Genomic DNA, 15,538 nt, shown 5'->3' with positions numbered 1-15,538 from the left:
GCGCAGAAGCCCCGCCCCTCCGCCCCAGCCCCACCCCCACACCCGCAGCAGCCGCCGCCGCCACCTCTCCCTTCCTCTCTGCTTTTTCCTCCTCCTGTTTTCTCTTCCCTCCGCCCCCTCGCCTCCTTTTCTCCTCCTCCTCCGGCGCTGACGCTCGCGTAGGGCCCTGGCGTCAGACGCGCGGGGGCGGGGCGAGTGCGGCGGGGGGTATAAGTAGAGGGTGCAGGAGGCGGTGCTTCCCCTTCTCCCCGGCGGTTAGTGCTGAGAGTGCGGAGTGTGTGCTCCGGGCTCGGAACACACATTTATTATTAAAAAATCCAAAAAAAATCTAAAAAAATCTTTTAAAAAACCCAAAAAAAATTTACAAAAAATCCGCGTCTCCCCCGCCGGAGACTTTTATTTTTTTTCTTCCTCTTTTATAAAATAACCCGGTGAAGCAGCCGAGACCGACCCGCCCGCCCGCGGCCCCGCAGCAGCTCCAAGAAGGAACCAAGAGACCGAGGCCTTCCCGCCGCCCGGACCCGACACCGCCAGCCTCGCTCCCAGCCCGCAACCCGCCGCCCGCGGCAGCTGATCGACCCCGTTCTGCGGCCGTTGAGTAGTTTTCGATTCCGGTTGATTTTTGTCCCTCTGCGCTTGCCCCCGCTCCCCTCCCCCCGGCTCCGGCCCCCGGCCCCAGCACTCGCTCTCCTCCTCTCACGGAAAGGTCGCGGCCTGTGGCCCTGCGGGCAGCCGTGCCGAGATGAACCCCAGCGCCCCCAGCTACCCCATGGCCTCGCTCTACGTGGGGGACCTACACCCCGACGTGACCGAGGCGATGCTCTACGAGAAGTTCAGCCCGGCCGGGCCCATCCTCTCCATCCGGGTCTGCAGGGACATGATCACCCGCCGCTCCTTGGGCTACGCGTATGTGAACTTCCAGCAACCGGCGGACGGTGAGAGCCAGGCCCGGAGGGCGGCGGGCGGGCGGCCATGAGGCTCGGGAGGAGGCGGGTGGCTAGGCCGGCGGGCTCGGGGAGGGGAGCGGGAGGGCATGTCAGTCCCCGAGGACCATAGGGGAGACGCTCGGGCATGGGGACCCCTGGCAGTGTCGCCCGGAGCCACGTTCCTCTACCCGGGGGCACTCGCAGCCGGCAGCCGCACGCCCCTCGCATGCTCGGCCACTTCCTTTGCGACCATTTTCTCGTCTTCAGCCGCTCTCAAACTTTAGGGTGATGACGCGCCAGGAGGGTGGGAGAGATTTGCTTCTTCCACTGCGCTCCTGCTTGTAACCGTGGAATTCTGGGGTGCGGGTCGCTGAGCACCTTTCTCGGGTAGTAGGTGTAGGTGCTCCCACCCAGGGCTCTGGCCGGTGCCCGGGTTTGTAGAGGAAGTGCAATTCAGTGCTCTAAAAATACCACGTGTTGAACCCTGTAACCTCACAGGCCCGAGGCCTGTTCTGCTACTGGCCCAATCGCCAGGGGAATGCCACAAGGCCTTAGAATAAAGTTAATGGGGTACTGTTTGGTGGTCGTTCTCGGGCTTGAGATTTTAAGGCATTAGTGACTGATGAACTAGAAATGGAAATAACCAATGAGACATGCATTTGGGGTTTTCCCCGAGACAAGCATACGCTAAACATCGAGTGGTGGGAGGAAGGGACATAGAAGAAAATCTTCTAAATGACAGTTTCTCAGACAATTGAGGTCATTATAATCAAATTGGACCTTAGTTTATAGTACTGGTAAACTGTTCAGTGCATGTATGCATGTGTTTTGTTTTGTTTTTTTTTAACCTGCAATAGCTCCCGTGGTTTTAAGGAGTTTTTTTAAGATACGTTAAGATATGTTAACTAATTTTGGCTGTAAATGGTACTCGTTAGTGTAACCTGGACTGGACCATTAAATTTATCTGTAGCATTCAAGTAATTCAAATTTATTTTTATTTTTAAAATGGTCCAGAGTACCCATGAATCTTGGGGAATGATTGAGTATAAAATAGAAAATTGAAATTATTTTGTATTTTTAAGTTAAAACAATTGACAAATTTTGATAAAATTTTCAGGTCTGTGACGTGATGAGTTCTTAGGAGTTTTATATGTGGTTCAGTTGACTTCCAGAAGTCCACTTCATTTGATTATATGACCCAATTATGCCCCCTCCATACTTAATCAGTATTCTTAAAATACGAGGCAATCATTTTTATTTTAATAGAAAAGACCATGTGGGTAGAATAAACATAAGTTCATTCAGTTAGTTGTTGAGTTTTTCACTAGGCAAAGTTGATACTGAAGTTTTGGGTAAGTCAGAACAGTGATAGGAACCAGAAGTTGTAAAACTGTATTGCAGTTTTCCCTGCCCTTTTGCTCTGCAGTCACTTCATAACAGTTCAGAACTGAGCAATATGTATCACTGGATATGAGATTAGGGAAGATAGCTTTTGGGGCAAGTAATCACAACCTGAAAACTTGGTAGAAAAAAAACAAATGCTAGAGACATGGTAACTTGAAAGGTTTTGTTTTTTTTTTAAGCGTTGCATTTTTAAATAGCAAAAAATCAATTTTTTAATTTCTTGGGATTTGTAAAAGTTGAACTTCAGGTTGTTAATGGTTACAGTATACTATATTATCAGAACTGTACCATTAAAAAAAATAGCAAATTTTTTTCATTTATTTTGCTTCTATATGTATAGTTTGCCATCTTTCCAAGTAGTTTTTCAGTAGTTTTCTTTTTCCTTTTTAAAAAACACTGTATTTATTGCTGCATTTATGGAACTGGTGGAATAGCTTCAGAAAGTGACCAGTATTCCATTTAACAGGAAGAGGTGACTCATTCAAAAGACGCTCAAGCACAGTCAGCTAAAAAAAAAAAAAAAAAAAAAAAAATGGGGGAGCTGAGTAGGTGTGGTCAATCGATAGTGAGCTGACAGCTGATTATCACAATATTCTAGAAATTGGAACTTTAATTTATAAGAAGAGGCTGGAAATTTTGTCCTGTCAATAACTTCACAGTTAACATGAACATGGAATTTGTGAAGTTGTTTCAATGCTTCAAATGAACTATTCTCCTTTTTTTAGGGATTAGTCTTTTTACTTAAGGTTGTATTTTTCTGTTTAGTCTTAAAGTAATGTTTCTTTAATGGTACAGGTGCACATATTTGAATCCTTCACAGACTAAAATTAATTGTAAGATTTTCAAATTTTCTAGCACTATCCAGAAATAACTTGAGTAAATTGTCACTTGTTAAGTAAACCAGTGGTCTGTAAAATTAATTGTGTCAAGAAAGTGTTAAAAGTGAGTTGTGGCTATTGTAGAACAGGTATTCAAAAATTCTGAGATTATTGTGCAACCAGTATGTCAAACATTAGTTTTCAAAGGCATAATTCGGATCTAGCTGTAGTTTTTCATTTCTTTACATGGTGATAGGAAATTGTGCTATGAAAATCCCAATAACTCAGGTACCTTTTTTTCGTTAAGAATATGAACTGTTGGCAGTGATGAGTGATGAAATGACCAGTTTTGACAAATAGGAAGAAGTACTTAAATCCAGAAGCTGCTCTTAGTGTGTCAATAATCTATAGTTGCCTGGTCTTTTGTATTGTTCATAAACAGATAGTGTGTGAAGGAATCTTGATTTTATGATGCCTAGGAACAAAAAGTGCTTTTAAATTTAATTGCATTTAAGGGAAGATATTGTTTCACAAATACGTTATCAATATGTCATCCTTTCACATGTGAAGTCTGAGGCTTCCGATTATTTTTCTTTTTCCAGTGTACAATGTAAATCTAGACTAGCATGTGGTACTTGAAAAGTCCAATCGTCTTGAAGTTTAAGGAGGAAGAGTTCAACTTTGAGGCCATGTCCCCACCTACTCTATCCACCATTGTTTTGTTGTAATTTTAAGTGACCAGTAAAAGTTTTAAAGTAATATTCTATTCTAAAAATTTCTTTCTTACAGCGGAGCGTGCTTTGGACACCATGAATTTTGATGTTATAAAGGGCAAGCCAGTACGCATCATGTGGTCTCAGCGTGATCCATCGCTTCGCAAAAGTGGAGTAGGCAACATATTCATTAAAAATTTGGACAAATCCATTGATAATAAAGCACTGTATGATACATTTTCTGCTTTTGGTAACATCCTTTCATGTAAGGTAAGCAAAAATGTGACAGGTAAACATTCACCGTGTTTAGCTGCTTTAATTTAGTCCTTAAAATAGCAACTGTGCTGTTAAATTAGGCTCTTATTTCCAAAATATCTGGGGTTAGTCACTAACAAATTATCTCTACACACTGAAAAAACATTAAATCAATAGCAAGTAATGAGAAGTCACTATACGTTTTTTTCCGTAGGTGGTTTGTGATGAGAATGGTTCCAAGGGCTATGGATTTGTACATTTTGAAACACAGGAAGCAGCTGAAAGAGCTATTGAAAAAATGAACGGAATGCTTCTAAATGATCGCAAAGTGTAAGTATAAATATTTAGATGGTATTTTCAATATGCTTTTAACGGTTCCAGGTCCATTTTAAAAGTTGATATATTTGTGTTCTTAATAAAGAAACGGTAGAAGTTAATAAACCACATTTGATAGGTTTTATAATTATATTTTCTCCACACTCAAGTGTAATACACAAATAATGGTGAATTTAATGTAATTGGTCAACATTCAAACCAAAAAGAAACAGAAGATAGATAAAAAGGTATAAAGCTTTTTCAAAATAAATGTATTGTTCAAAAAGGAGAAATCCAAACTTTCCTGAGGTACTGATTAAATTAGTCCATTTTATGTTTGAGAAATCTGTGACTAAAATAGTTTTGATTTTACACAGTTAATGACAGATGGGCTGACTTGCACACTGAGTGGTCTGCACTCAACACATTCCTTATGACCATACTGCTGGGCCTGCCACAATTTATTGATAGAAGTATAAAGGAAGCAGAGTTCAATCATATTTGTGATTAATCTTGCCTGAAATACTGATCAAAAGTTGCACACTTTAATGGCACTGATAAAAATCTTATCTACAAGGCTGTTTCTGTTGCAGTTTCTTAAAATACAGATTTGTTATTTCTCTAAGAAATTATATATCTTAAATTTTTCTTAAATGTCAGTTCTTCTAATCATCTGGGCAAATTCAGCAGGAAGATCCATATTGTAAATGATCTTAGTGTTCTTGCGGTGTAAATTACAGTGATGGCATGCAAGTTGGATTTAATTTTTAGAGGCACCTGCCATACTTTTTATAAGTAACTGCAAAGTGGTATGTTCTGTGTCAATTCCATGGTTAAGGAAAGCCTTTGTAATATGTAAAGAACCCACACAAGTCTAAGAAAACTAGCAGCTCCTCAGTAATGAACATTGATTACAAAGGCTAATTCTTAGAAATTATTTATTTTTAAAGTGAGAGAAATACTCAGCATCATTAGTACAGGTTGAGCATCTCTAACTCAAAAATCTGAAGTCCCAAACGCTCCAAAATCTGAAACTCTGCACCAACGTGACAACAAATAAGTTTTGGGCATATTTCATTCAGGTTAGAGATTCTTAGCCAGTGAAGTCCATGCAGATACTCTCAAATTTTAAGACGCTTCTGCACTGGGCACAGTGGCACATGCCTGTATTCCCAGTGACTCGAGGCTGAGGCAGAACGATTGCAAGTTTGAGGCTAGGATCATCAATTTAGCAAGGTCCTAATCATCTTAGACCTTGTCTCAAAATATTAAAAAGAAGAAGAAAAAAAGAACTGTGTAGTTTAGTGGCAAAGTGTCCCTGGGTTCAGTCTTCAGCACTAAATAAAACTACTTCTGGTCCCAAGTTTTTTAAATAAAGATTATTTAACCTGTACTCATAATTGAAATGCTTGATATCATCACTTCAGGGGGAACAATTAGAGGTATGCCCATCACTGGCAAAATCCAGATAAAGCCTGATTTTGAGTATATAATGATGTAACTTGAGGAAAATAGTTTCACTATGTAGTATTGTAAATTCATTTATAGGCTTGTCACAATAGTGCATACCTGTAATTCAGTGACTCCAGAAACTGAGGCAAGGTGATGGCAAGTTTAAGGCCAGCCTCAACAATTTATTGAAGCTCTAAGCAACTTAGTGAGACCCTGTCTCAAAAAAAAAAAAAAAAAAAAATACGTCTGGGTATGTAACTCAGCAGTAGAGCACACTTGGATTCAATCCCCAGTACCAAAAAAGATAATTTATATTCCATTTGAACTATGGTTTCTATGACTTTGTCCTAGGAACAAATATAAAGTTGAGAAATTGGCAATATTTACAGTGAAATGTTATGCTTCCATTGAACGTGTATGAAACTAAGAGTGTGGAGAAGCTCCATATTTTTGAAGATCATAAAGAGATAGAACTCTTTCTCCATAAATGAATGTTTTTGAACAGAGAACAAAAAGACAATTTGAATGGAATTGTAGTTTTTTTTTCCTCTACTTCGCTATGTATTACAGTATTTCATGACATTACTATTTTTGTATTGGGGAATGACTGTTTTTAAAAGTCATGCTGCTGGTAATACTTTAGTTATGCCAGTGTGTTGTATTCTAGAATACAAGTACAGATTTAGGAAGTTTAAATTTCTGTTTTAGGAGTTGGCAAATAACGTGCAAGAGCCACTTTGAAACAGCAATGGTAAAAGCTTTTATTTAGGTTTTTTCATTGGCATGGTCACACACAATAACTTGTTTTGATAGGAGTGATCCCTTTAGCCCTGGATTAGCTAGAGAGAATAGAAGTATGTGTTAAAAGAAACATTCCTGTGTTGTGGTTGTAGTTAAGACATTAAGTTAAGGCCCTATTTCTATTTTGTAATGTGATTTTTATTAGAAGTTCTGAAAACTCTAAACAATTATGAGGTTAACCATCAGGCTTAATTAATCTGAACTTATTTATAAAATAGAACCTAATGTCATAGTCCTTACATATTTTATTAGATTTGTTGGACGATTTAAATCTCGTAAAGAACGAGAAGCAGAACTTGGAGCTAGGGCAAAAGAGTTCACCAATGTTTACATCAAGAATTTTGGAGAAGACATGGATGATGAGCGCCTTAAGGATCTCTTTGGCAAGTTTGGTAATGTGTCTGCATTAAATTTTTACACTCGGAGTTCTGAGTAATTGCTCAACGTTTAATTTTGACTGATACTTTATTACTAAAAAGGCAAATGAAATGAGACCAAGTAAGAGATATTTGGATTAAGCTGCAGACCATTGTACTACAAAGTATCATATAAGTAGAATTCTGTGCAATTTAGATGAAAGGTTAATAGCATTAGATTAGCACAGTAAGGTGTGACTGAATAATTAGTTTTTTAAAAGCTTTGTTCCATTAAGATGCTGGAACTTAGGCCCTTACAGGATCCCATCTCATCAGAAACATGCGTGTGATGCAACCAGCTTATAATGGAATGCAGAGTCTAGTTACAGATGTCTAGTTATGTCTAGGATGTTTGGCCAGTTTCAATAACATCACATTAGCAATTTAAAGTAATTACATTCAAAGATGAAGCCACAGGTAGCCATCTGCATGCCTGGGATGTTAACATATTTTCCTTCCTTTTCAAAGTAACTTCATCAAACTTAATAAAAGTATAAACCAGCCTTACTTTGTGTTAGTGGAGTTAACAGGTCAGAAAATGAACATTTTTTTGGTACATTTGCAGATGATTTACTTGGCCTCAGTCTTTGCCTTCCTCCTGTTGAACTTAGAGGTGGTACTTCAAGTAATTTGGAAATTAATATTTTTTTTGTTGGCAGGTTAGCATGCCATATTGAACCCACCTTTAAGCAAACAATTATTTTGCACAAAGATAAATCATGTAAGATAACAGAAAATAAGTGATGTCATGATTCACATATTACCCTAAATCCTCTATACTCTCATTCCTTTTGTATATTTCATGTCTTGCTTCTAAATCTTTTAAAAATTAGAAGTTATTTCTACAGTTGGATTGTTACTGTGTTCATCACTTACCCCAAAGGAGTCATGATATGTGAGTTGACCACCAGTATGTAATTGTCAGATAATTTGTTTTACACAACAGATTTGAAGTATTAGAGACACATTAAAAAGTCTACCTGTGCCTGTGTATCTTAGATTCTCTGTAATCTAATATGATTTTTAACCTTTTCTCCCCCTACTTGATTGAGATAACCACCCACCTCACTTAAGTTTCTTCCACTTGAAAGGGGGAGAAGGGAAGAAAGCATGTGTCTTTAGAAATATACCTCTTCCTCCAGATAATTTTTTACCAGTGGGTCCAGATGTGTGTTCTCTCCCTCCACTCCTATTGAAAAACATATGGGCCAGGGATTTCTAGTTCTTAATTCTGAAATGAAGAAATTTAAATTATTAGCTAAAACAAGAAATTCTTCTTTCTACTAAAGCTAATAACTCTTAAATAGTTGTATAAAACATTCCCCAAAATAGAAGCTAGAGTCTTTCAGAGTAGAAAGTATTTGTTTTCCTAGTAGAAGTGAAGATACCAAGTGCCTGGAACATGGGAGACTTGGAGGAATATCTGAGGTCTTGTTTATCCCCTTTTCCCCCCCATGACTTTGTGTGTGTGTGTTTTGTTTTTGTTTTTTTTAATTGAGATGTGAAATGTATGAACATTTTGTGTGGAATATCTTTGATTTATTAAAAAAAATTTTTTAGGACCTGCCTTAAGTGTGAAAGTAATGACTGATGAAAGTGGAAAATCCAAAGGATTTGGATTTGTAAGCTTTGAAAGGCATGAAGATGCACAGAAAGTAAGACTTAAATATAATAATTAAATGGAGTGGAGTGCAAGCTTTCTGTACTCTGTAGTAAGGGAGGGGGTATAAAGTTAATTTTTTGTTGAAGTCTATGTGCATGTATCAATGGCTATTTTTCATATTCTTATATTGAATTTGCATATAAGCATTAGTTTGAAAGTATAAATTGGGAGTGTTATATCATCTCCAAACCTCAAGATTTGGGAATGGGTTGTTTTTAACTTAATTCACAAATTCTACTTGTTAAAGAATGAGCTTTTATATTAAAAGTTATTAATTTAAATGTTTATGATTTCTGTAAGGCTGTGGATGAAATGAATGGAAAGGAGCTCAATGGAAAACAAATTTACGTTGGTCGAGCTCAGAAAAAAGTGGAACGGCAGACGGAACTTAAGCGCAAATTTGAACAGATGAAGCAAGATAGGATCACCAGATACCAGGTTCATTTTTAATTGAACAAGCAAAATAAGACAGGGACGAGGAAACCTATTGTACATTCATTTCAGTTACTTCCAGGTAACTGAGGGTTTGCAAGGGGAAAGAAGAAAAATGGGATAAAGGAATAGGAGGTGTGCTTAGGTACCACTGTGGTGTTTTTTCTTTTTTTACAGTTTTTATGTTCTTCTTTTTAGGGTGTTAACCTTTATGTGAAAAACCTTGATGATGGTATTGATGATGAACGTCTCCGGAAAGAGTTTTCTCCATTTGGTACAATCACTAGTGCAAAGGTGAAAGTTAGGCTTTTTACAGTTCTGATCTTTTTATTTATGTGTCATTCTGAGTAGTCAGACCCCAACCAGTGAAGATAGAGAGAACAACTCCCTATGCATAGTCTTTTGTGTATGTAATTTTGTATGTGTATGAAAAGTGCACAGGATAATTTTAACTTACTGATATGAAATAACCCTGTGGCTTTGTACTTTTTCCCCCACAACCCCATTAACAAGAAGGAATCTTCTATTATAGAAAATTAGAGATGAAGTGGATGCATACAAATGAAAAATGCAAGTGCCATGTTTCCACCTGTGCTTTTCTAGTAGTACTTTAAATGTGATAGAATATTTCTGAATGTCTTCATTCTTAGTATGGTTCCTGAAAGTTTGAATTGAATATTATGTGTCAATTTATTTTGATTATATGAAGCATGCATGGTTTTCAAAGGAAAACTTTTATTGAGGTGTATAAGTCCTTTGTGGATTATAGTATCACTTTGCAGCGAGGTGAAGGGTTGATAAGAATTTATTCTGGAGCAGGAGATCATTTGTTAATGCTTACTACAAAAATAATTTATCAAGCAGAATAAAAAGGTAGAATACAAAATAAAAGCCTTTTGTCCCCTATTTTCAGTCTGCAAAAGAATCTTGTGGTTTTGAGTATTTTCCATATTGGAAATTCCATGCCTGGATAAGCTTTCCGTACTGTTCAGACTTTTTTTTTTTTTTTTTTAATGTATGAACAGATTTTGAGAAAAGGGTGTCATAATACATACAGTGATTTGTGTTTTCATATAATAGATGTTGATTTGTATTTAAGATATTTTCTCACTTTTTTTGCTAAATATTCTTACTAAGGATAAGGATGTACCATGTATTTTACTGATACTTGTTTGGATAAACATTCAGGTTGCTTTTCATGTTTCTACTATTAGAAACATTGCTCTAATGAACATTCTTATATCCAAGTTTATAGAGTTGGAATTGCTGTTTTTTGGTCATGATTGTTTAAAAATGAGACAACCAAATTGTGCCATAAAGGCTGAACAAATTTGCACTGGTGTTTTTTTGTTTGTTTTTGTTTTTGTTTTTGTTTTTTTGGGGGGTCAGATTTTTCAATTGAGTAGAAAGTAGGATCTCATCTTTTCAAATTGCTTTTTGAATGTTTGCTTTTATGTGTTATTTTGCCTTTTGCATTTTTCAGTATTGGTTTTTTTTGTTTGTTTTTTAAGGCAGCATTTTATGTTAGCCTTGTTTTATTTTGCAAGTATTTTCTCCCACATCACTAATATTCAATAAATAATATTGGAATTAATATTAAACATCCGAACTCTACTTCTATACTTCCTCCAGTTTTCTTGCTTGGCTAGGAAAATGTGTATGTGCAACTTGCCCTTTATATTTGGATATTGAGGAAGAATTAATGAACTCAAGGGATTAATGTGATTACAGCCTTAAGAGAATTTTAGTTATGTGATTCATGGATTAAAATTGACTTAATTGGTACTGCTCTTTTCTGCTTCATTCTACCATTACATTAACTTTATTTTTTATTTATTTTTTAATAGGTTATGATGGAGGGTGGTCGCAGCAAAGGGTTTGGTTTTGTATGTTTCTCCTCCCCAGAAGAAGCCACTAAAGCAGTTACAGAAATGAATGGTAGAATTGTGGCCACCAAGCCACTGTATGTAGCTTTAGCTCAGCGCAAAGAAGAGCGTCAGGCTCATCTCACTAACCAGTATATGCAGAGAATGGCAAGTGTACGAGCTGTGCCCAACCCTGTAATCAACCCCTACCAGCCAGCACCTCCTTCAGGTTACTTCATGGCAGCTATCCCACAGGTAGGTTTTCATACATTTGGTTATTGCTTATGTGTTTTGTGTCTTCCAAAATAATAAAACCTTAACCGTGAATTATGATTGAATTGGAAAAATGCTTATATAGAGTGTAAGGGCTGTGTGTTTGAAAACAAATAACTAGTTGCATTTTTTCCTAAAGTTAACATATTCATTTGCTTCCTTTTTACAGACTCAGAACCGTGCTGCATACTATCCTCCTAGCCAAATTGCTCAACTAAGACCAAGTCCTCGCTGGACTGCTCAGGGTGCCAGACCTCATCGTAAGCCTTTTAATTAATTAATATTGGGAATTTGATTAAAAATATACATGAGGCATATTAGCCTTCTGTTTCCATGGCATATTATTGCTCTTCATAATTTATGGTTATAGGTGTTCATAAGAATTTACAGCTTTTTTTTTTTTTTTTTTTTTTTTTTTAAAGAAATAAAAATGCTCTGTCTACTCTGGTTATTTTCCTTTATGAACATTTTGAGATGAATCCACTCTTACTTGGTTATAGTCATCTAATCGGGGTTCTGTCTTTTCAAGCTTTCCTCTGTGCAACAGAGCTAGATTGCAGAAGCACTTTGGATTCTCTCCTATTTATATCTTAGATGTTAATAAGTACTTGTCATTGTATGAATTAATGTTATGATTTACTAATGCCCTGATCTGAAAAGTCTAGGAAAAAAGCAAGTTTGAAACTTAGCTTTTAAAAATTTGGCCATTTGCAGCCTTTTGTGCAAACTTAACTCTAAAGCAGCATAACACTTCGACTCAGTGAGGTTTCCCAGTTAATTTATGATCATATCTTTGAATGTAGCATTCCAAAATATGCCCGGTGCTATCCGCCCAGCCGCTCCTAGACCACCATTTAGTACTATGAGACCAGCTTCTTCACAAGTTCCACGAGTCATGTCAACACAGCGTGTTGGTGAGTCTTAACCCTTTCTGTAAAGAATTTGTCTCACATTTGAAATAATAAGGTAAAAAAATGCAACAACAAAAAATGCTTGCTTGCTTTCTTTTTTTTGTAAGCTAACACATCAACACAGACAATGGGTCCACGTCCTGCAGCTGCTGCTGCTGCAGCTACCCCTGCTGTCCGCACTGTTCCACAGTATAAATATGCTGCAGGAGTCCGCAATCCTCAGCAACATCTTAATGCACAGCCACAAGTCACCATGCAACAGGTGTGGATTTCAGTCACTTCTTTATTAAATTGACAGTCCTGGGTTGTAATCAGGATGTGATGGCAACTGCCTGGTATGTGAAAACGTTAAGCTATCTGGAACATCTTGCTAATTAATAATTGAATGAAAAATCTTTTGTGTCTTCTGAGAAATCGGACAGGCAATTCAGCATAGTTGTAAAGAAAAAGTAAAGGAAATTTTAGTTAGACTGAGTTTGGATTTGGTCTTTTCTCTAACCCTGGGACCAAAGCAGTGATAATAGAATGAATGAACGAATACAAGAAATACTAAGTATGAAAGATGGAATTTTATTAAATCTGATTGTGCATATTTGAGCACATACATGTTAATAGCTGTGTTTACGCTGTATTTCTGATTTTCTCAGTTTCTCCCAATCACGTTTAAGTGGCAGTCTCTATCACTGCAATAATTGCCTACTGATGACTGTTTGTTTATATGTGCTACTACTACTGTGCTTAGAAGTTTTCCTATTTCATGTCTAGCCTGCTGTTCATGTACAAGGTCAGGAACCTTTGACTGCTTCCATGTTGGCATCTGCCCCTCCTCAAGAGCAAAAGCAAATGTTGGGTGAGTATCTTCGACCCACCTTGTCAGTTACAGAGGCTAGAAAATTTAAAGGTCACTTTGACTCTCTGAACCCAGAAATGATGGCTAGGACAGTGGAATGATGATGCTACCTAATGAAAAACACTGGAAAGCTATTAAGAAGGTATGTTATTGATAACAGATAAGGTAGCATGGAATTACTTAACTTGGACCCCACTCCATTTTTGGAAGAAATATGTGAAGACAGCTTTTGACTTAGGATTTAACAACTGAATAATAGTAACATCATTTAATTGAGAGACTGATACTGCCAAGTGTTACTGCTTTGTGGTGAATCTCGCTCTCCCACGTGAAAGACAATGAAATGATGGGTTATGGGTTAGCATAATATATATACAAAAATAAAGTTCCTAAATAACAACAGTTCAATATGGTGTCATTAAAATTTTTTGATTGAAGGAGCTTTTGAATATTTTCTTTCCTAGGTGAACGGCTGTTTCCTCTTATTCAAGCCATGCACCCTACTCTTGCTGGTAAAATCACTGGCATGTTATTGGAGATTGATAATTCAGAACTTCTTCATATGCTTGAGTCTCCAGAGTCTCTCCGTTCTAAGGTAATTTAAATTTTATCTTTTGTCTAGTTTTCTCTTATCCTGTTTTTCAGGACTTTTTATAGGAACTTATTTCTGTAGAACATTTGCATAATGCTTTGTACATGCTATGCACTGGCATAGGAGCTCTGTTTAAGTATTGTAAATCCTCACAATAGTGACACCGCTGTGGTGCTTGTTATCCTTGTTTTGTAAATAGGGAAACAAGCACAGAGAAGTTGAATGATTGGCTCAGTGCTCATGCCACTTGTAGAGAGCAAAACCTGTATTTAAATGCATTCAGTTTAGTTCTGGCACCCTTAACTACTTCCGCTTTTTTTTTTTTTTTTTTTTTTTTTTTTTTTTAAACTACTACCGCTTTTAACAGCTAATTTTCAGTTGAGGATAAGAGTTCGTCTTGGTGGTGAATTTTGTCTCTTACTTTTAGAAACTTTATTTTCAGTTGACTCCTTTCTTGAACCATTTTTGTTACTGGGTTGTTTCATTAGGTTGATGAAGCTGTAGCTGTACTACAAGCCCACCAAGCTAAAGAGGCTGCCCAGAAAGCAGTTAACAGTGCCACTGGTGTTCCAACAGTTTAAAGTGAGTTTGTCCTTTTGTGGTTCCTTGTTTTCTGTTGTTTCCTTCATCTTTTATAATAGTTCACTGAGGGTGTTTTGAAACATACATAGCAAAACTTCACTTTACAAGTAATTTATATGATTGTAGTTTTTTAGGGATGGATATACAAAGGAATTATGGAAAGTTTTATCTATCATGGCTATCATGATTTTTTTTTAAATCGCAGCACTTTGAGATTTTTGTATTATGAAATGTATCAGATGGCCTGTGATTGGTGGATGCAGTAATTGTCCTTGGACCTTTACCATATTGCCTATCATCATTCCCAGGAAACAGGATAGCTACACAGCTGTGTACAGCTAGGATCTAGGATCAGGAGTTCGCAAGTGCTTTTTGTTAAAGGACTAGGTTTTGTGAAACATGTTGGGTCTGTAGGAATTATTCTGTTTTGATGTTACAATATAAAAGCTGTAGATTATATGGAATGGAATGGGTATGGTTGTTTTCCAGTAAAACGTTATAGAAATAGGCAACAGACTGAATTTGGCCAAGGGGTTTTTTACTTGACACTGACAAGTGCCAGTATTTTTTTTCCTAATTATTTTGTATTACATTTTCAGATTGATCAGGGACCACGAAAAGAAACTCGTGCTTCACCGAAGAAAAATATCTAAACATCGAAAAACTTAAATATTATGGAAAAAAAAACATTGCAAAATATAAAATAAATAAAAAAAGGAAAGGAAACTTTGAACCTTATGTACCGAGCAAATGCCAGGTCTAGCAAACAGTGCTAGTCCTTGATTACTTGATTTAAAAACAACAAAAAAAAAAAAACACAAAAAAATAGTAAAATATAAAAACAAATTAATGTTTTATAGACCCTGGGAAAAAGAATTTTCAGCAAAGTACAAAAATTTAAAGCATTCCTTTCTTTAATTTTGTAATTCTTTACTGTGGAATAGCTCAGGATGTCAGTTCTGTTTTAAGTAACAGAATTGATGACTGAGCAAGGAAACGTAATTTGGATTATAAAATTCTTGCTTTAATAAAAATTCCTTAAACAGTGCATGGTTATGTTTATTTTAATTTATTTATCTTGGTAATTAGCATGTGTAAATAGGTGATATTAAGGTGCATAAATGGGAGTAGCTGTTACATAAGATTCTCTTCTATAAAGAATGCATACTACTAAGTTCAAGGATGGTTTGGTTCTATGTAAAAAAAAAAAAAAAGCCAATCGCTCTATTGTAATTTATGAATTGAGATTTCCATATGAATCCTTGAGTCA

The 15,538-nt window shown here is 36.9% G+C and overlaps 1 protein-coding gene across 1 annotated transcript; it reads left to right on the top strand.

Moving 5' to 3' along the window:
• Nucleotides 1–231: 231 nt before the first annotated feature.
• PABPC1 (poly(A) binding protein cytoplasmic 1) lies at nt 232–15,127 on the top strand. The gene is made up of 15 exons (XM_079153106.1): nt 232–935; nt 3,938–4,131; nt 4,331–4,446; nt 6,937–7,076; nt 8,661–8,755; nt 9,064–9,201; nt 9,394–9,489; nt 11,043–11,315; nt 11,503–11,593; nt 12,137–12,247; nt 12,352–12,506; nt 13,010–13,094; nt 13,559–13,689; nt 14,175–14,268; nt 14,868–15,127. Exons 1-14 carry the CDS (start codon nt 743–745, stop codon nt 14,265–14,267), a joined length of 1,911 nt encoding a protein of 636 aa, XP_079009232.1. The 5' UTR covers nt 232–742; the 3' UTR covers nt 14,268; nt 14,868–15,127.
• The last annotated feature ends 411 nt before the right edge of the window (nt 15,128–15,538 follow it).

Source organism: Sciurus vulgaris (genome assembly GCF_902686455.1).
Source record: "Sciurus vulgaris genome assembly, chromosome: 1".
Lineage (NCBI taxonomy): Eukaryota > Metazoa > Chordata > Mammalia > Rodentia > Sciuridae > Sciurus > Sciurus vulgaris.
Note: the sequence above shows the minus strand (reverse complement) of the source record. Positions and strands in the feature narration are given on the sequence as shown.